Here is a 20,054-nt window from a genome sequence, read left to right on the forward strand (position 1 = left end):
GTGGCCGGTGTTTGGGTTCTTCACTACGGCACGTGAAGCTAATTTTCCTCCCGATGTCGCCGCCGCCACCGAGTTTTCCGATTGACGTCAATATAGGCGGCGCCACCGGCAGTCGTGTTGGCGGGCGGCGAAAGGAACACCGTTCATTCACAAACCCGTGGACGCCCCCTCTGGGAGCCAGGGTTTCTCCAAGGGTCCTTGCTGACCGAATCGGAAAACGCCCACCGCTGGTCCCGGGATCTTTTGGGTCTTGTTTCACTATTTCAGGCCACGATTTTTGTAACCGGATGGGACCGTGTTTTCCGACCGTGAATCACCGGCCCCGCGGAAGCCACCGGAGGCCATCTGCGGCGCGAGTGGGGGTCACGTAACACGCTGTGTGATTGGGGGTTATTATTGGGGGGGGTCAGCATGAAATTTTTATCAGGGCAAGTCAGCGGGCACACTCCGGGCCGGTCCCCTCCCCAGGGAGATCTATGGAAAAATCCTACTAACCTTTAGCTTAACCTTCACCGCGGGGGCACTGGGGTTAATGACGCAGTCGGGCGCTTCTTTATCTACATCACCAAGTTGGAGAAAATTAACTCCATTAATGAGGAACTTTAATAAACAAACGCGGAACACTTTGGTTATGACGTTTGCCAGAAACATCGCCACCGCCGGGCGATGTTTAAAAGCGACAGAAACATCGCCACCAAGCGATTAACATTATAATCCGTAAATGAATCGTTCTTTAATCGTATTAAACTTTATTCTCGTTCAAAAGTATGTTTTTGGTCCTTAGGCCATTGCAGAAAATACGAGAAAGTTCAATACGGTGCCAAAACACCCCTGTAAACAGGCCCTGTGACGTACGATGGAAGTAAACAATGGTCCGCTGCTATCTCTCTCAATGACTACTCGATAGCAGCACAAAATCCCACACCCGATAATTGTCTCTACTTCAATGCGAAACAAATGCATAATCCCCTGGTGCGACCCTTTCTACGACCCACGCGCACAGGCGGCCCCCTAGAACGCGGGGAAAACACGGGCCACGGAATATGTTTTCCCGATTTTCGCCCGCTTTTTAAAACACCCACCCGCCCAACGCTCATTCATAATCTAGTGAGCGACGCCCGGCCTCATGTGTTCGCCCCGCGAGGATCACAGACGAAACGGAAACACTCCGGTTTTTCACGGAAGCCCGGCCGGGACCTCGAGGCGGCCGTGTAATGAAGGCGCAAATTCACCACCCACCACCAGCCGAGAGCTTATTTTCTCAGGCTCAGGCTGACGCTGACGTAGGTCCCGTAGGCAAGTCGCCGGGTTAAGCGAACCCGGTGCGTGGCCCTGTGTATTTGCCCCCCGCACGCACCCAACCACCCCCACGGAATGACGATGATTACGATTTGCGTCAATCGACCCGGCGTGGCGCGCGTGGGCACAATTTTCCGGCTGCTTTTCACCACCCTGCTGTTGACCTTTTGCCCCGTTGCTGTGTCCTTTTGCGGTGGTGGGCCGGCCGGCCTGGAGTGGCGCTGGAGTGAATGGCGCCCGAGTGCGCATGGCAGGACCAAACGAAGCCGGGACCGCGTTTTTCATGAATGAACCCGGTGTGCTCGGAATGGATGGATCGATATTTTCACCATTTGCCGGCGGCGGAACCACGGTCACCTCGCTTGAAACTCGTTACCCCATTATTGCATCAGAATCTGTCCCCGACGGCCGCGAATGATAAGGCAGAACTCGGTGCGATTAGTCACCGCGCCCGGGTCATGCGAATTTCACAATCATTCTCGGCCCTCACTGTGTGTCGTCAGCCGCCGCCGTGGGCAGGATGCGACCGGAACACACTTGCTGCGATTCAACACACCTCCACTGTGCGCGGTCGGGGGGACTTTTCTGGTCGTAAAATCCGCGCCCGAGGCCGCCCCATCGCGCACACAGCCAAACGCGGGCGCCGCGTAGCGAACCGATTCATTCATTCATAGCCAACGCCTGCTTCGAGTGACGTCATGGTGCGGGCCCGGCAGTCACCTTGAACTGCGCCTGCCCCCCAGCCCCACCCGTCGCGTCCTTCGTCGGCTTTCGGTTTCGGTCATCCTCTGTTCACGTGAAGCGACGGCCGCGGCGGCGGGTGCCGCGAGTCGAGTCGTGCCCCCGTGCAGCTCATTGGTCGTCGCGGCGGCGTGGGAGCGAGCGAGACCGAGCTACATCGGGGGATCCGTGTCTCTCGGGGCGCTGTCCACGTGAACAGCGAGTGATCGGCCGCCTCGCGCGTTGATGACGCGACTCGCACACAGACGCAGCCCCCATCGGAATGTGAACTGGAGAGGCGCTGGCGGCGGCCCGCTATGACGGAGCGCATTCTGGGCGCGGACCAAAACAAAAGAGCGCGCGGGGTGTGTTCGCTTCGCCGGAAGTGGCGCGCGGCGGCAGGAAAGGCAGGAATCGTCCCAGATCGAGCGCGCCGCCAACGCGTCCCCATTGACGTCATTGTAATCCGTCGCGGGTGGTTCACGCCTGTGTCCTGTGGGCGAAAGTAGGTGCTGGGTTACCATTTTCACCCGCCCGATGCCCGGCCAGATAGTTTCCCCGATTGAACGGACTGCTTTCGAGTGGGGCACGTGACATTATCACCTTGGTAGCGCCGCCGCCGCCTGCTTCGACCTTTGGAGCACGGTTTGGGTGGTTCCTTTCACCCGCCACCAAGGGGAATACCCCCCTTCCTTCCTGACGGCTGCCGATTACTCACCGATCGGGATGGCGGCGATTGTGAGCGAGGAAATCCGCCTAAAAATAATTCACCCCACACAAATAGAGTGTGGGCTCCCCACACCTGTGGTTCGTGTTTTTTTCTGCCGGTGAACGGAAGCCGCCCAAGCCCAAAGAAGGGGACCTCCACTGGACGCGTGGACGGGTGTAAATCGTAAATCGCCCGGACGCCGGCAACCACTCGCTGTCTCGCTCCTTCCCTCGCAGATCCGGTCGGAAGATGAGCTCACGGCACGAAGTTCTAACCAACAACCCACGCGGACACACACAGCACTACGTGTGGGGCGGAAAACGCGTGCGCGGACACGTCCGCACCCGGTCGCCCCTCGCGCGACCGATGACGACAACAACAACCCGATGACGAATGCGAGGCGCGCTGCGGGAGCGAGACGGCACGAGCGAAACCGGGCGCGAGCAGCGCGACCATTCAAGAGCAGTGCGAGCCCCAAACACGAGCTTACAACATTCTGTGCCGTCGCAGCGAACGGACGCGTTTCTCCCGCCAGCGAGAGCCACAGTGAAGCGAATCGTGCAGAGACCGTGAAAGGCGTGAACAGTGTGAAGTGGTGCCGTGTTGGATCCAAGCAACCCGCTACATTTATAACCAGAGTGTCTGGAGGTCGACCTTCCGTCGCGCAGACAACAAAGAGGAGGTGACAACGTGAGAGTGCCGCACACGTGCCGTGTTCCGGTCGCAACGTTCGAACATCCGTTTCCGGTACCCTAAAACTATTGAGCCGGAGTGCTGTGAATGTGTCCAGTGTCGGTGTGCCGGGAGACAGTTTAAAAAGTTCGTTTGCCGTGTCCGTGAACGTCACGTGGACCGTTTGTGAAGCCAGACAGCAGATGGAAGGCAGATCAGTCCTGTTGCTGTCACCGCCGGCAACGCCACCGTTGCAGGACACCACCACCGGCTATGAGTCGGTGGAAAACTTGAAGGTAGGCATCGTTCGTATGTGGTGAAGGAGCAAAGTTGGGGACTGGCTATCACGCGTTGAGTTCGTGATAATTGTTGCGAAATTGCGGCACTTTCGTGGTGCGAGTCGGGAGTGAAGTGCATCTTTGATGCAATCGTGTGCTGCACCTGATGTGTACCTGATAAAAATAGAACCGCCCAGAGGGACTTAAAAATGGGTCTCGTTTCCCGAATAATCTTAACCAGCCACCACCACACGCCCTCGACGGGAGATGATCGTCGTCCCGCACGTCAGCAAAATTCCACGAAATACGTTCGAGGTGCGTCTGGTCGGGGAGAGAGGGGCGGTCGCGCAAGTCAACGGCTGACCCGTCGCACGGGCATTCCAACGCCACCGCGCCAAGCACATGACGTGACGTGCCCAGACCCCCAGACTTTACACGCGACGACGACGATGAGGCGAAAAAAAAAACCCCTTCAAGGCGGGCGATGTGCCGTCCTTTTCCGCCGGGCGCAAAGTTTGAACACAAACCGCGCGCGCCATTGCGTTCACGACGCAACACGTTCGATCACGCTCGGATCACGCAGCGACCAGGCCGCAATCAGCTGCTGTTCACGTGAGCCGCGTGCAATCGCCCCGGACTTTGGACCCTTCGGGGCTCGAGCGAGAGCGCGCCCCTCTCTCGCTCTCTCTCTCTCTCGCACACCGCCTTTTCTTCGTCATCGAAGCAGGCGCGCGCGTATCCGATGACGTCTCTCGCCGCGCGTAGACGGGTGCGACGGATGATCGCAGCAAGCGGGGCCGCCGAAACCGGATTTTTGCGCTTTTCACGCGCCAAATAGGCTTAAGGGCGCGACTCGCTACGATTGGCGGCCATTACTCTCTCTCTCTCTCTCTCTGGTTCTGGATCTCGCGAGGATCGCGCATCTCGCACACCCGCGCAACCCGATCCGCGGTTGATAAGCGGATTTTAATATTTGGAATGCTTATCAGCCAGAAAGGGCACTCGCGAACTGGTCGCATCATCTCGCAGAGAGAGAGAGGTTGGGCTCGGGAGTACGTGACTCGATCACCGTGCACCACCACCGCGAACCCGCCACGAGTTGTCTAACCTTTCTCTCTCTCTCTCGCTCTCTGTCTCCCTCAGATGAATAACGCAGTCAAAGCGGCACTGAAGCGCAAGCTCGAGATTGCGGCCGCCGGTGCGGAGGAAGGAGACAGCGCAAGGCCACACTTCGCCACGCCGACCCACTCGGACGCGTCGGAGGACGAGTCGGATCTGCCGCCGCGGAAGCGCCAGTACGTGCGCGATCCGGATCAACTGGAAACACATGCCGCGCTGCAACAGCAACTGCAGCGCCAGCAACAGCAACAGCAGCAGGAGCAGCTGGCCACCACCTGTGCGCCCACGCCCCCACCGTCCGAGTGCGGGTCCGGTTCCGAGGACGAGACGACCAAGTCCGGCTCGGACGAGGAGCGGTGCTACTTTCAAAATGGCACCCAGGATGCGGCCACGGCTGCTGCACCCCGCGCCAGCGTGATCATGCGCATCAACAAGGATGGATCGTGCACGGCCCCCACGGGCTCGGGGCCGGGTGCGGAGGAATCCTGCGGTGCGTCGCTGAACATTTTCCGCAGCTACAAATTCAAAATGGGTCCCCGGATGTCACCACCACCGGTGCCCGTCGTCGCTCCACCGTCGGCGCCACAGGAGGACGCCAAAGGACAGTCGGCCGCAACGATGATGGCCGCTCCGGCCGCTGCCACCGCCGGGAAGAGGAAGCGAAAGGAACTGACCCCCGGCCCGGTGTCACCGATTCTCCCGAAAGCACCGCTCGTCGCCACCGCCACCGCCACCGCCCTGCCTGTGATAGCTCCGAAGGTTGTGGCAGCGGTCCCACCGGCGGCAGCACCTCCCTCCACCACCCAACTCATCTTTGCCACGCAAAACGGTTACTTTCTGGTGCCCCCGCATCACAACCTGCTGCTGGCCGCGACGCCCACCGGTCTGGAGAGTGGCGGGCGCCCCAAGTCACGCTCGACGGCCACCTCGTTCAGTGTGGCCCTTGCCGAACGGCAGCAGCAGCAGCAGCAACTGGCGACAAAGTCGGGCCAGGTGGCCCCCCGGGCTCCCATCGTTGCGCCACCGGCGCCTCAGCCAGCGGCCAGCAAACCGGAACGGCGCCGTATCTACGAGTGCGATCACCCGAACTGTGGCAAGAACTACTTCAAGTCGAGCCACCTGAAGGCGCACCAACGCATCCACACCGGCGAGCGACCGTTCAACTGCAAGTGGCCGGACTGCGGCCGCCGCTTCTCGCGCTCCGACGAACTGTCGCGCCACAAGCGCACGCACACCGGCGAGAAGAAGTTCGCGTGCGAGGTCTGCGAACGTCGGTTCATGCGCAGCGACCATCTGGCCAAGCACGTCAAGCGCCACAACAAGGACAGCCCGGCCGGCACGGCCAAAGCGCTCGGATCCCCGAGCCGACGACGCACCGCCGTCGCTGCAGCTGCTAGTCAACAACCGTCAGCGGCCACAGGCATTCTGCCGGCCGAGATCACCCTAACCATGGCCCGGGCCCTCTATCCGGCCTCCGCCGGCGTCTTCCCACAGCCGCCGCCGGCGCAGCCGTTCGTCTTCGCCCGGAGACACCCGGAAGCCGGCGACGGTCAGTAAGCCATTCCAGTGTCCCAGTGTCACTTTCACCGCATTTTGGGTTGCCGTGTCTATCTCCTCTCTCACCGGCGCTCTACGGGGAGGCGTGTGGTTCCTTGGCCGTCGGGGGGCCGTGGCCGCTATCTGTGATCGTTTTTCTCTTACAAATGGAAAACTCTACAAAACATACACTAGAGCTGCTCTAGGGCTTCACTATATCGCGCGTTCACTATATCACTCTTATCAAAGCCGAGGAGGAGCTGGACAGGAGAGAAGAGACTCCGAGAGTTGTGCCGATGTCTGATTGTAAGATTACCATTGTTTCTAAATCCCCCCCCAAATTTGTTAGCCTTAGCCTCTCGTTAGTTGGAGTGGTCCCCGGGGGGGTCCAGGAGTTAGCTATAAGTTGTCTCTGTTCTGGCGGCGGAACGCGGCGTTCCGGATTCTCCCGCTACGTTACGTATTTATTTTAGCGCTTAAATCGATAATTGTAAATGCCACAGTGTAAGACCCAGAGCGAGGGAACGAGTCCCGAGAGAGAAAAGGAAAACAGGTGTGTGACAAAAGAAAACACGTAAAACTGTGCTCTGGTAAATGTATTATTCGAACTATGAAGTCACCGGCTATGAAATTCGGAATTCGGGCCACACAGAGGGCCAAACACCTAATAAAATCATATGAACTCTCGAAACAATCTAAACGAAACCTAAACCGATGCTCGTATTTCTGTGTTTGTTATCCGCTAATTTGAAAGAAAGAAGAAATCTCCCGGAGTGGGAGTCCGCCTTCATCCACCAATCTGTGTTGTCCGTATTAGCAGTCTCGTGACATGATCGGAACCCATCGGAGCCTGGCGAGGCGTACAGCTCCGCTCCGAAATCGCCATCGTCATGGCCGCGGTGACATTAAAACGCAGTGCGCTAAACGGCCAGATGGGCACTCGGTCGTTAGCGGGGCGCCGCTCAGCTACGCGAGTCATTTCCGGACACGGGCGTGTGGGATTTCCCGATGTCCGTTCGCCATTCGGAACAGGTTTCGGACACAGCGCCACGATGCTGCCGGCTCTGCAGCGAAGCGGGGATTTTTTGGCGTCGCTGGTCGCCCTCCACCGTTTCTGGGAAATTCAGAACCAGCTTTCCAACCCGGGCGGGGCGGTCGCTTCTCGGTATCTAGACCCCGGGCCCCGGTGGCGCTTATCACGCGCCCGGAGATTGCCGCGCAAAAGAGTCCGGCCCCGTGACTAGCCACATCGGAAAGCCCCCATGCCGGACCTTATTGGTCACACGAAAACAGAACCGAAACCGAAACAACAAACCGTTTTCGGTCACCCCGAAGCCGTTCCCGTCAGCGAAACCAAGATCCGCGTCCGCCGGCGTGGAATAAACATGTTTACGCCCTGCGCCGTTGATGGTACTCCCGCGAAAGCCGGACCTCGGGGCCTTGAATCAGCTGTCCGTTGGCCGGGGGTTTCGATAGCGCACCGTTGCGTCGTAGATTGGAAGCACCCCGGTTCCCCGCGGGGCTGCCAAAAGGCGACGCGTCACGGAACTTCCCGCGGGTCGCGGATCACGTTTCGACCTCGTGTGGGCGCGGAAGAGAATTATCAAATCTGAAGGGCACTCAACTATCCGGCACGGCGCCGCAAGGGCCTTGGGCCACGTCCGATGGGCCGTTGAACCATTATTTGCGCATCTCCGCAATCGCGCCTCTCTTTGTCCCTGCGTGGCGCGCCGGGGCCCCTCAACCGGTTATGGGCGAAACATAAAGATATTGGCCACCGGATTTCGGAAGCGCTGGGTCCGCTATCAGCCTGACCTAATCGATCCGGCCCGGTGGGGGGGTGGTTGTCACGTTGGTGTCACTCTGTTTACCTTTCGGGTGTGCATATCGCGGAGAGTACGCGAGCCCCCAGCTGACGATGGCCGTGACGACGACGCCAAGGTGCTTATCGGCCAAAGTGTGCCAAGAGTGTCACCGTGGGAGATAAAACATCGGTGGTGATAACGGAGATCACGCGCCCGGCGAGTGTCCGCTTCGTGGTGGCGGTTCCACCGGTGACCGAGTGACCGGAATGCCGGCAGCGGGCGGTGCGTAACCTTCGGAAGGGTCCGCTACGAAACCCCACTCCGGAAGCGGACCAGCGCTGCGAAGAGGTAAACAACATGACCCGAACACGGCCCGACCCTGGCCGGCTGATGGATTGATCTGTTTTTGGAACCATTCTTTTAGGGGGGAGCGCCTAGAGAGCTGACTTCCGTAAGTTAGTGGCGGCATCGGTCCAGCGCGGAGCACCGAAAGGCTCGACAACCGGCATCCGGTTCGGAACAGTTGGCCCGCGTCTAGTGCGCAGAACGGATTGAGACGAGGCACACAAACAAACACCCGGCCAGCGATAAACTCTCTCAATTGGCTGAGGCAGAGAAGTAAAGGAGAGCAACCGGGTGGATGGTTCCGTTGGCCTCAACTCTACTCTCCGCCGTCGCTGAACCGATAAGCCTCCGTCGCGGCAGGGGAACCAGAAATAACCGCAACGGGGCCTTTCGCAGGGGCACAAGAATGGCTCTGACGTCAATGGCTCGGGATGGTGCATTTGCTGGCCGGGAGGCGGTAAACAACGGCCCGTCTCCGGCCGGGGGGGAGCCCTCTCACTAGGTGAACGCGTGGGAAAATCGAGCGGCGCGCCGGGACGCAGACCCCCGCACCGCGAGGTCACCGCCAAGGGTCAACATAATAAGCTGATTGTAAGCCCTCCGTGTGTGTGTGCTGGTGTGTGGCACCCAACAAAGTCGTCCAGGGCGTCGATTCGCAACACGCAATACCGTCGCCCTCTGTTTGCGGATTGCAACAATACTCCCGGCCCCCGCCGGGCCACCCGATAAGGGGCCCGCGAAGATCGCTCCGACGGTTCGGACCGCTGGCTCCGACGGACCGATCTGTAAACAAACAAGAGGCCGGCCGGCCGGCTAGGGCGGTTCACATTCCATCCGTGCCCTCTGGGACCGCGGGGGGAGGTCATCGTTTCGGTGATAGGGGCCAACGTGGCGGGCGGAAAACCAGATCCGCATCGACGGCCGTGGCACGAGACGGCCGGGCAGCGATAACAGAGGCTCAATAATCGCAACCTCATCGAAAGTGGGCGCTCGCGACCCAAAGGACGCTCTCTCCCCCGATCATGGCGGCAGCACGTTACCGGAGCGTGATCGGATTGTGTGGCCCGTCGCGCCGTTTTGCGTCATTTCAACCACCGGGCGGTGCTGCCGATTGACCGGGACCCCTGGGGCAGAGAACGCGATAGGCGTGCCGAGAACGCTGCCCAGCCGCGTACTACTACCGAGGTGTGTACTACCGAGGTGTGTACTACCGAGCGATCGATCAGCCGAGCTGGCTTTTGGACCTTGGACGCCTTGACCCCACACCGCCGTGATGTGGGTGTTATCACCCAATACGATGCCCCCAACTGTTGATGACTCGTTCCCCGTGCGGCCATATGAATGGTTCCGTACCGTGAAGATTCGGTTGATCAGTTTCTACGCCGAAATTAACACTGTTTGGGGGACCCTAAAATGACAGTAAGTTGTTTACAAAAACAAAGGGTTCTTGCTCGCTTCCGATGAAACTACGTTACGAAACAGGAACAGCGCCGACGGCGGAGGACGTAACTCTCGAGGCTCTTAAGGAAACGGCCCGGTCGAAGGACAGCTCGCGGAGCCCGGCCGGACCGGTTTAGTAGGCTGTGGAGGTTAGTTGGTCGCCCGATGGGTGGCTCTTCTCGCAAAGCCTACTATTATATCTTCTGGTGCTATCTCCCCCCAGCCGGTCCATAAATGACAGTTGGCAAGCGGGGCCGTTCATTGCCCGACTGACTGACTGACTGACTGAGTGAAGGTAAAATGGCGCGGCGGATCGATGGCCGCCTCAAGGATGCTGACCGCTTGCGAATTCACGTCGCTTGCCGGAACCGACCGGAAGAGAGATATGCTGCGCCCCACCCAACGCCGGAGGGTTCGCAGCGCGCGCGCGCGCGCGCCGTCACCTTGGCGTGGTCGTTACACTCGTCCGCTCTGGAGCAGCGCTCTGATGACATATCGCTCCCACACGATGGAGGGGCCGGCCAAAACGAACAACCGAACTGCCGGGCGCAACCTTGCGAGATGTCAAGATGAGCTGGTGAGTTGGTTCCTTATCTCTTTTCGGTTCCCTCTGCACCGCAGACGGCGCACCGGTTTTTGAGAAGCGTCGCGAAGCGACCTAGAAACGGACCGGTGGTGGCGATAACCGCAAGTGACTTTTTCAGGCAATGTTAATCACCCCCATCGAGGAAGGCCGTACGGGGCGCGCATCGCAACACTCTGCCACGTCGGCCCCGGGCCGGGCTTTGGAACACTAACCTCCGAAGATGGCCTTCTCCGGTTTTTCGGGGGGAGATTTAGTTTGGGGCGCGGGGTTCGTGCGTCTCGTGCGCACATGACTCGACCGTGCAGACCGACCGCGATAAGGGCATCGGGCCGTACGTACGGCTTTCACTGATCGTGTGCCGTCTTCGGGCTTATCGGTTCCGATGGGGGATGCTTGGATGGACCATGGACAACGCGTGCACGTGGACGATCCGTGATTTCGCTGTGTGTGGAAGGAAACGGATCGTGATGAATCACAGCGTTCACGGATCTTCGACGCGGGGTGTGGCCACCGGTTGCCTTCGGTTGTCATCCGGTGTTTGCGAGCCGATAAGCGCACTACACAATCGATTGGAGCTTATTTTTAGAAGCCAACAACCGCAGGCAGGCACGAAGCAGTAACTCCGAAGCAGTTACCAACAAAAAAGTAGGTCAATAGATTGTGTACGATCGTTTGGTTCTAAAAATATTGTCCCCATTCGGGCCCGTTTGGTAGATTTGATTTTTCGTAAAACGTGATGTGGAAAGGTTTGTCCGCCGTGGCCCGATACGAACTATTCCTGCATGCTTTCTGACCCGGTGGCACCCTGCGAGCAGCGAAATGGTAAAACCACGATCTGCGACCTTCGCAGTGCGCGCGCGCAGCGAGACCTTGTCCGCGGAGACAGACCTCTTCGGTTACGGGGCAATCGACGGGCGACGTGCGCCACATCACGGCGAAGACACACGACGACACAAAGGCAGTAACGCCTACGAGTGGCACTTCCGCCACGCCGCCGCCAGCGCAGGCTGAGTGCAACCCCGATTCGCAGTCGGCAACGGCGGAAACTGATCTGCATAATGGCGGCGGCAAACGGTAACCGGTTCGATCCGGTTCCGTTGGCGCGAAGCGACGCGCAAACACACTCGACACACATTGCGACGGTTGGCGCGCAGCTTCGGGCGCACACGCAGACACCACCACCACCCGGCTGGACGATCGGTGGTTGGCTGGTTCTACGAAAACAACATCCACCCCCCCGGGGGCGGCCACTGAAGAGCCGGAGAATAGAAAAACAAATCGAATTAACATCGTTTTCGCGTTGCGCGATGTCCGACGCCAGCCAGAGGGCCTGCCGTGCGGCGCGGCAGCCAGATTGATAGCGTGGAACGAAAATAGACGACTCCGGTTCACGGCGGCAAGCCCGTCGCTTAGGTGAACCGGTTTGGGCCGGTTAAGGTGTTTTTAAATCACCGCCACTGTCCACCTCCGTCCACCGACCGGTTCGCGGTGGCGGTATTTTTCCGCGTCTCATCGCTCATTAGCGCTTCGCCTTGTTTACTCCGCGAAGGGGGCTGCCCCTGGGGTCGTGCTAAGTCGGTTTAACGTTCTAACAAAGATATCAACCGACGGGGATGTTTTTCGGTGCGCCATTGCACGCCTTTTTAAATTCAATGTTTTTTTGACCCAGCCAATTATCGTCATCGGAAGGAAGAAACCGCGGAATCGAACGATCGTGTTTTGCTGCGTATCGGAAAAAAAGTGGAGCGCACTTTGGCAGTGTTTGCAATGCAATTTTATCATTGCATCATGCACTGGCCACAAGCTGACGAAATGGACGAGCCTGCATCGACATTACTGGGGCGAGGTAATATGAAAATTATGCAAATAAACAGAAGCGATGCGAAATTATCCCGTCACCTGTGCGCTCGTGACTCGTGTATTGTCAAATGATCGCTCGAATCTACAGATCGTTACAAATAGATAATTTTTATTGCTATCTTATACGTTACTTCGTAGCAGGGCGTAAACGGAGGCTTCCGTGATTACAGTTGTAAAGCCCGAGTGCCCTTCGCTTTGTACATCCGTTAACATAATTTAGTGAATTCCTATTGCGCTACAGCAATTAGTAGTTGAGAGTCTCGTAAATCGTATGGCTCGTTCCATCTTATCCTCCCGTCGATCGATCGTCGTGTTACCGTAGAAGTTGTTTTTTGACATTGGCATCGGATGCGCCGGTGCGCCACTGGGCTACTCCTTAGGTTCGCTGAAGAAGTAGTCCACCTCGTTTCACCCGGCTACCTCCTCCGTGCCGGCTTCGAATTCCAGCTTCATTTCGCTCGTGCCAGTGATACCTTCCACGTCCGCCTCGTGCTCTTGGGTGTTGAGCCGATTCAACGTCATCGAGGCGGAATCGAGCATCGACGGTTGGCACAGCAGTCCACTGGAGAGCTCGCTCTTATCCTCTTTGATGACCGAATCCATCACCAAACCGGGATCGCCCAGAACGGTAGTCGGTGGGGCTGGTTCATCGAAGGCAGTGATCGCAGCGGATGCCACAACCATTTGGTGCGGCTGCGGCTGGTGCAGATGGTGGTGAGTGTGGACCGATGGTTGCGTCGCCAGTTGCCTCACCGGCAGACCGGCATCTTCGAAAGCTTTCTTTTTCAGTGTATGCCGTATTTGGGAACTAAGAAACAAGATGATGCCGAGTGGCAAAGACCAGTGTTAGAGACTGCGCGCTTCATTCGAACGTTGCTGGCACAGATGAAGAAACAGAAGCGATAGGAACGGGGGGGGGAACCAATACGCGGATGAACTTACACCGTTCGACCTTTGATGCGCTGGCTGATTTTGTTCAGATCTTCACTGAATCGCGTCACTGCGGAACGGAGCATGTCTATTTCTTCATCTGTCCACTTGCTCCTTTCAATGTAAAGCAGTGCAGTATTAGTGCCCGGTCAAATCTATCCACTGTGCCCGGCAACGTGCTTACCCGGTAGGCGAATCCGACGATGGGTGCAGCTGCATCGTTAGTTCACCCAAACTGTTGAATGCCGCTCCGGCGGCGGTAAAGATTTCTCCCACCTGTGAAATAAGAGCAACCGTTATGTCATTTTATCCTCGGCAAACGTCTCACGCCGTACCTTGGATGCAGAGTTCATGGCAAAATCCGTTCCTAGAGTTGGCGAAGGGGCTAATTTAACAAGAGCACCAGCTGTGGATAAACACTGCACGGAGAATCGCGAATTGAATTGCACCATTTCCAAGTTTACGTTTGTAAACAATGAGCTGTCAGTCGGGCTGTCAGTGTAGCTGTCACAGCGAAAGAGTCTTTGAACTTTTTCATATTATAATTAGAAGAAAATCGTCTCGTTTAGATAAGAGAGAAGGTATAATTACTTCTAAATTGCAGAAAATGCTGCCTGTGTGGCCACAAAGCCTTGTCTAAACAATTCGATTGTACACCTTCTAATGTTTAGGACAGAGGAACAGTGTGAGAAATTTCACCGGGCAGTGTCATTATTCTCGACAAAGCCAACGTCATTCCGAGAGGACGGGCATCGGAAAAAGTCTTCGGTTGCGAAGCGAATAAAGTTACCTTCTCTCCTAATTCAGGCAAACGTAGCGAGCAAACAGCTCGAACGGGCAGCACAATGGCGGACGATCAATCGTGGAAGACGAACAATTTTCGGCAAAGTGTGGTAAACAAGATGTAAGTCGGACGGAGGGCCGTTTGTGGCGTGCTTGTCTCAGCTCGTGTCCGTGGCTCGCTTTCTTCTTTTCGCAGCAATGAGGCGATCCAGCAAACAGGAATGACCTCATCGAAAAATGGCATCGAGATGGAAAACCACGTCTTCCACAAGGCCCGCAACAAGGACGAGTACCTTGGCTTCGTGGCCCGACTGATTTTGCACGTCCGCGAGATGAGTAAGTAGAGGGCCGAACCGGCCGAATGACGCAGATGGCTGACTGTTTCTCGTTCCGACAGACAGCAAACATAAGAACCAGCAAAATGCGGCGGCTGCAGCCGCAGCGGCGGCGGCCGCCCAGCAGGAAGGATCTAACACTAACCAGCAGGGCGGTGGAGGCATGCCGGATCCGATCAATGCACTGCAAACACTGGCATCGCAGGGAACGCGCCCGCAGATGATGGGCCAGATGGGTCCCGGCGGACCGATGGGTGGGCAGATGGGAGGTGGGAATGCCTCCAACTTGTTGCACTCGCTGCGCCCGCAACTGCAGATGGGAGGGATGGCAGCCATGCAGGGTGGTAACCGGGTCGGGATGGGACCGGGCCCCAACCAGATGGGGGCCATGATGCAAAACCAGATGCAGGGACCGGGACCGGGCGCCGGAATGGGAGGCATGCCAGGCCAGATGGGAGTGATCGGACCGGGCGGCATGGGCGGTGGTAAAATCGTCGGAATGGGTGGCCAACAGCAGCAACAACAGATGGCACAACTAAGTGCGATGCAGGTGAACCAAATGCAGGCGGCCCAGGCAGCCCAACAGCAGCAACAGCAGCAGCAGGGTGGCATGGGGCAGGGCCAGGGCCCTGGTGGAGTCCAGCAGATGGGCGTCGTCCCGGGAGGGCCGAACCAGATGAATCCGATGGTGATGGGACAGATTCAGGCGCAGCTTCAGAACCAGAACACAATGGGAGCACAACAGATGGGTGCCGTCGGTATCAATGCCGGCAACCAGATGGGCCCGATGGGTGGCAACGCCGGTATGAATCCGCAGGGCATGGCAGGGATGGTCCGTCAGCAAATGCCCCAGGGTGTCAACCCGAATCAGGTGCAGATGGGGCTTGGCCCCGGGCAGATGGGACAACTCGGACCAGGCGTTCAAGGTGTGGGCCCGGGTGGTCCGGGACCGAACATGGGACAGCAGGTTGTCAGTCAGCAGCAGGTGCATCAGCAACTTCAGCAGCAACATCAGCAACAACTCCAGCAGCAGCAGCTCCAGCAGCAACATCAGCAACAACTCCAGCAGCAGCAGCAGCAACAGCAACAACAACAGCAACAGCAACAGCAACAACAGCAGCAGCAACAACAACAACAACAACACCAGCAAATGCCACAACAGCATCCTCAGCATCAGCAGCACCCGCAGCTCCACGCCCAGCATCAGCAGCTCCAACAGCAGCACCAGCAACAAGTGCTGCTGGGACAGGGTGGTCCGATTGGAGGTCCGATGGGCGGTCCCATCGGTGGCCCGGGCGGTCCGGGTGTTCCGATGCAAGTGCAAGCGCAGGCCATGCAACAGCAACAACAAGCGGGCGCCATGGGACCGAACGTCGGTGGACCGAACCAGATGAACCCGGTAGCAATGGGTCCCGGCCCCGGAGGAGTAATGTCCGGTGGGCAAATGGTCGGTGCACAGGGTAACTTTGTCGGTATGGGCGGAAATCCGATGGTGCGCAAGCCACAGGACATGATGCCTGGTGGAAACGTGTATCCCGGTGGAGGGGCCGGGGTACGGAGTGTGACGCCAAACAACTTCCTACGCCAATCACCGTCACCATCCGTGCCGTCACCGGCTGGACCGGGGGCACACGGGCCCCAATCGCATCCGGGGCAGATGATTCCCAGCCCAGCACTGATCCCTTCGCCCAATCCGCACCCGATGGGAAGCGTCCCGCAGCGTTCCACCATCGGCCAGTCGCCGGGCACATCGCTCAACACTCCCGGGCAGCCGGGCGGAGCGGTCCCGAGCCCCTTGAACGCTCAGGACGAGCAGCTGTACCGCGAAAAGTACCGCTCGCTGACCAAGTACATCGAACCACTGAAGCGCATGATCGCCAAGATGGAGAATGATGATATTGACAAGATTGCGAAAATGAAACGGTTGCTGGAGATCCTGTGCAATCCCAGCGTGCGCATTCCACTGGAAACGCTGCACAAGTGCGAAGCGGCCCTCACTAGCCAGCTCGGGTCAATTCGCGAGACGCCAACCAACAACCCGCTGGTGGAGGCTGTCTCTAGCAGCTTGCAGAACGCCACCGGTAACCACACGCTGCAGCGGACCTTTCGCCCCTGTCTGGAGGCATTGTTCGGACCGGACATCAAGAACCTGCCACCACCGGCCAAGCAACCACGATTGGGCCCTGGTGCTGGTGGCGGCAGTGCTGAAGATTCGTCTTCCGGACCGGTGGCTGGAACCGGTGCTGGTGCCCAGGGCAGTGGGTCGACTACTAGCACTGGAACCACTGGCAACACGGGCAGCACCAGCACGACTGGCCCTAGCGCTAGTGGTGCCAGTGGTACGGCCAGTCAGGAAATTCCGCACATTCTGCAAGGCGAAATCGCTCGGCTTGATCAAAAGTTCAAAGTGTCGCTCGATCAGTGCGCCCTTGGTGGCAGCAAAACGATCAAGCTGATCTGTTGGTTGGACGACAAGAATCTGCCGTGCGTACCACCGGTCGCGGTCACCATCCCGGACGACTATCCGTTCACGTCGCCAAGCTGCTCGCTGATCGAACAGGAGTACAACGCGACGCCGTTCCTCATCTTGGTGCAGCGTTCGTTTATGGCGCGCATCTGCAAACTGCCGGCCCTCTTCACCTTGTCGCATCTGCTGGACACGTGGGAGATGTCGGTGCGTCAGGCCTGTTCGCCCAACCCGACCATCGTTGCACCGACCACCACAAGCGTCCTCCTAGGGATGTAATCGTGGTCCCTCGGCCGCTCTGCAGACGATTGCCTCCTGTGTGAACTCTTCTAACGAAATAAATATTAATATCGATGTGTTGCAAATTTTTTATTCGATTTAGCTGGAAGAATCGATGAAAACGCACGCCTCTTGACCAACGGATCCGATATCCGTTGCGGATAAAAAAGAAATTCAAACGAATTAACGATAGAGTAAAATGTTGACTACGAAGTTAGTCAAATTCGGAAACGAATTTTGCCAATTCCTCCAAGTAAATTTGCCGATGCAACCTCCAGCCGAAAGTGAAGGCAGTGTTTTGGATTTTCTCCAGTTCTTCACGCTTGGCCCGCACAGTGTCGGCGAATTGTTTATCCCTTTCGGCGGTCTGTTCGATTAAGCTATCGATGTTGGAGTTCAGCACATGCTTTCTACGAATACAAAAAAGAGGAAAGCTCGATCAGTACCGCACGATAGAGGGCGATCGCTCTGCCGCCTACCGTCTATACTCCAAAGCCAATTGGCTCATTTCGGCCAATGTGTTCGTGGCCTCACCCATCAGTTTGCTGTACTTTTCATGCTTTTGCATGATAACTCTATAATCCGCCTCGGCCGATTCCACAATTTGAACGGCCACAGCCTCCGTTTCCTGGCGGTTTTTTTCGAGTGTTTTATTCAACTCGGAAACCATCGGCTTGGCCACGGTGTTCACTACGTGTTGCACCAGTTGCTCAGGATTTTCGAATTCTTGTCTGATCAACGCTAATCGTGGCCCGCCCGTGTTTGTAACGTCGCTCAAGGCAGCACGTTTCTTGGGTGGCGATCCTACTGTACTTTCTGTGTTGTCGTTTTCGGTTTCGTACAGCGGGCGCCTTCTTTCTTCCAGTTCTGCCGACGTACACGGTGAGTCCAGTGCACATAGCTGTCGCTGCACTGCTTCATTGATCGCCTCCCAGTCTTTCGACATGCCTGCTTCTCCGGCCACTGCATCTTGTGTGTTCGTTCTTATCATCGAACCGGAGAATGCCAACACGCGTGCCTTCGCTGCACTTTTAAACTTACCCTGAACGCCGGTTGTCGTCAATGTTTCCGCCACATATTTGACGCGAATTTGTGATCGCGGTTGTGTGCGATCATTCCACGGTTTGTAACTTACGTCACCTCCGACACCTTCCTCATTGTCATCCGAGTCGGGTGCGTTTTCGTCAGCGTCACAACCGAAATTAGGCTGGTACGTCAACCGTTTCGAACGTCGAATCGGGGTCGACGATTGCAGTAAAGTGAACCCGGTTGCGAGATCGACGGAGTCCATGTGGGTGGCCCTGCTCGATTGTGCCTGATCTTTCAGCTTTCCCCGCAGCCGCGCACGCCAGTTTGTTTTTTTGAATTTGCTGACACTCTGCTCACGAGCGAGCTCGATATTGTATGGATCAGGTGCCGTTGGACTTTCAGGGATACCTGAAAGGGGTAAAATAGTACAAATAAGCAATGAGAAGCAGCATCTTGTGGTGCCTACAAACTTCTTGGCTCGTGCTGCATCGGCGTGTTGGCTTCGCTGCTCATATAGGTATGGTCTCCGTTACTTTCACTCTCTTCGTAACACTCTCGTGCATCAGCAGAGCGAGGTGAAGGTACTAAGCTTCCGGAGACCTGATCATTATAGTCATTAATCTTTTCGGCAAAAATTTCCGATTCGCTGGGATACAGCTCAGATGCAATGGACGCTTGCGAACATTCCTCCTGATCAACGTCCGTAATCAAAACCTCTTCTATAACCACACTGGGAACCATCGCAACAGGTGACGGAGGCGAACGTTCATGATCGATACCCGAAGCCAAAATCTCTTTGTTCCCAATCAAGGGAGCTAAAAATTGTTTTAAAGACTGCAGATACTCCATACTCGTCGCGTGGAAGATCGTTATTTCCTCTGCGCTGTCCGTGGTAGCCGTGGTAACATCGGTGTACGACACTCGCACCCTAGGATCGTTAGGATCGCTGGTTGGTGTGTAGAATAGTATTAAATAGGGTAAATATTCGAGAAGCGGCCATATAAAGCGAGCTTACTCAATGATCTGGTACGACAGAATGTTTTCGTTCGCTACCTCCCAATCCAGAGGCGCAGAGTCGAATTCCGAGGTTGTAAAGCGCACGTTTCGCTTCTGCCATATGACTGCGGAAAAGGGCTGAAACAAAGGGTAACATTACACACAGCACACAGTAGGCCATTGTTGCCAACAGTTACTTCAATGCGAAGAATCGAGCAGTCCGCCAAAGTAATGGATGATACGTATAGAATGAAAAACTCTTTATCCGGCACTTTGTATAAGAAATCCCGACAGAGCTGTAATAACGAGAAAAAAGAAACAAAATTATGCCAAAGCACCTTACTGACGGCGGTCTGGATACTTACGGTGCTTAACGAATCAACATTCCATGCTAAAATTTCTTTTAGTTGATCGGCGCTGTCTTCGAAGGTGTTTGTTAAGATTTCCAAAGCCTTTTGACGCTGCTCCTCGTTATCGTAGTTGGATACGATTTGAAAAACAATCACCAGAATGGACTTCATCACGAAATAGTTGCTCTTTCCGTTGTAGAGCACGCTCAGCTTTGGGCTGCGAATCATTGAAACAGTTTAGGTCAACGTACACTATTCGCCGGTCGGAGACGGTTTTACTTACATTCTTACGGCGAGAAAGTTGGAGGCCGCATCGAATTCACTGCAAGACATCACTCTCAAAAAGGTGGCGATTGTTCCCAACACTCCCTCGATCACCCTACGGTCATCGAATGGCATTTGGGTGATGTGAAACAGTACGTGTAAAATGCTTAAAATTATTTTACAGTCTCTTTGGGTTGCTGCCGACACCGAGAGGTTTTGCTGAAACATGATTTATTCACCGATAAACACTCC

General features: G+C 56.6%; 4 protein-coding genes across 5 annotated transcripts; 2 read left to right on the forward strand and 2 right to left on the reverse strand.

Moving 5' to 3' along the window:
* Positions 1 to 3,352: 3,352 nt before the first annotated feature.
* LOC131212934 (transcription factor Sp5) lies at positions 3,353 to 7,014 on the forward strand. The gene is made up of 2 exons (XM_058207024.1): positions 3,353 to 3,696; positions 4,822 to 7,014. The coding sequence occupies exons 1-2, from the start codon at positions 3,604 to 3,606 to the stop codon at positions 6,352 to 6,354; spliced, it is 1,626 nt and encodes a 541-aa protein (XP_058063007.1). The 5' UTR covers positions 3,353 to 3,603; the 3' UTR covers positions 6,355 to 7,014.
* A 5,448-nt stretch (positions 7,015 to 12,462) lies between these two features.
* On the reverse strand, positions 12,463 to 13,750 carry LOC131212935 (chromatin complexes subunit BAP18). 2 transcript variants are annotated; one of them, XM_058207025.1, is made up of 4 exons: positions 13,635 to 13,750; positions 13,484 to 13,575; positions 13,312 to 13,413; positions 12,463 to 13,177 (listed from the first exon to the last, which is right to left on the reverse strand). In XM_058207025.1, the coding sequence occupies exons 1-4, from the start codon at positions 13,650 to 13,652 to the stop codon at positions 12,778 to 12,780; spliced, it is 612 nt and encodes a 203-aa protein (XP_058063008.1). In that variant the 5' UTR covers positions 13,653 to 13,750; the 3' UTR covers positions 12,463 to 12,777. The 2 variants fall into 2 exon arrangements, with proteins under 2 accessions (XP_058063008.1, XP_058063009.1); XM_058207026.1 differs by lacking the exon at positions 13,312 to 13,413.
* Positions 13,751 to 14,066: 316 nt separating this feature from the next.
* Positions 14,067 to 17,203, forward strand: LOC131211245 (mediator of RNA polymerase II transcription subunit 15). Its single transcript, XM_058204646.1, has 3 exons — positions 14,067 to 14,203; positions 14,279 to 14,418; positions 14,480 to 17,203. Exons 1-3 carry the CDS (start codon positions 14,145 to 14,147, stop codon positions 17,161 to 17,163), a joined length of 2,883 nt encoding a protein of 960 aa, XP_058060629.1. The 5' UTR covers positions 14,067 to 14,144; the 3' UTR covers positions 17,164 to 17,203.
* A 174-nt stretch (positions 17,204 to 17,377) lies between these two features.
* LOC131208228 (uncharacterized) lies at positions 17,378 to 19,871 on the reverse strand. The gene is made up of 6 exons (XM_058200881.1): positions 19,822 to 19,871; positions 19,554 to 19,755; positions 19,208 to 19,326; positions 18,663 to 19,138; positions 17,643 to 18,600; positions 17,378 to 17,573 (listed from the first exon to the last, which is right to left on the reverse strand). The coding sequence occupies exons 1-6, from the start codon at positions 19,869 to 19,871 to the stop codon at positions 17,378 to 17,380; spliced, it is 2,001 nt and encodes a 666-aa protein (XP_058056864.1).
* Between the last annotated feature and the right edge of the window lie 183 nt (positions 19,872 to 20,054).

This window comes from Anopheles bellator, chromosome 2 (assembly GCF_943735745.2).
Source record: "Anopheles bellator chromosome 2, idAnoBellAS_SP24_06.2, whole genome shotgun sequence".
NCBI classification, from domain to species: domain Eukaryota; kingdom Metazoa; phylum Arthropoda; class Insecta; order Diptera; family Culicidae; genus Anopheles; species Anopheles bellator.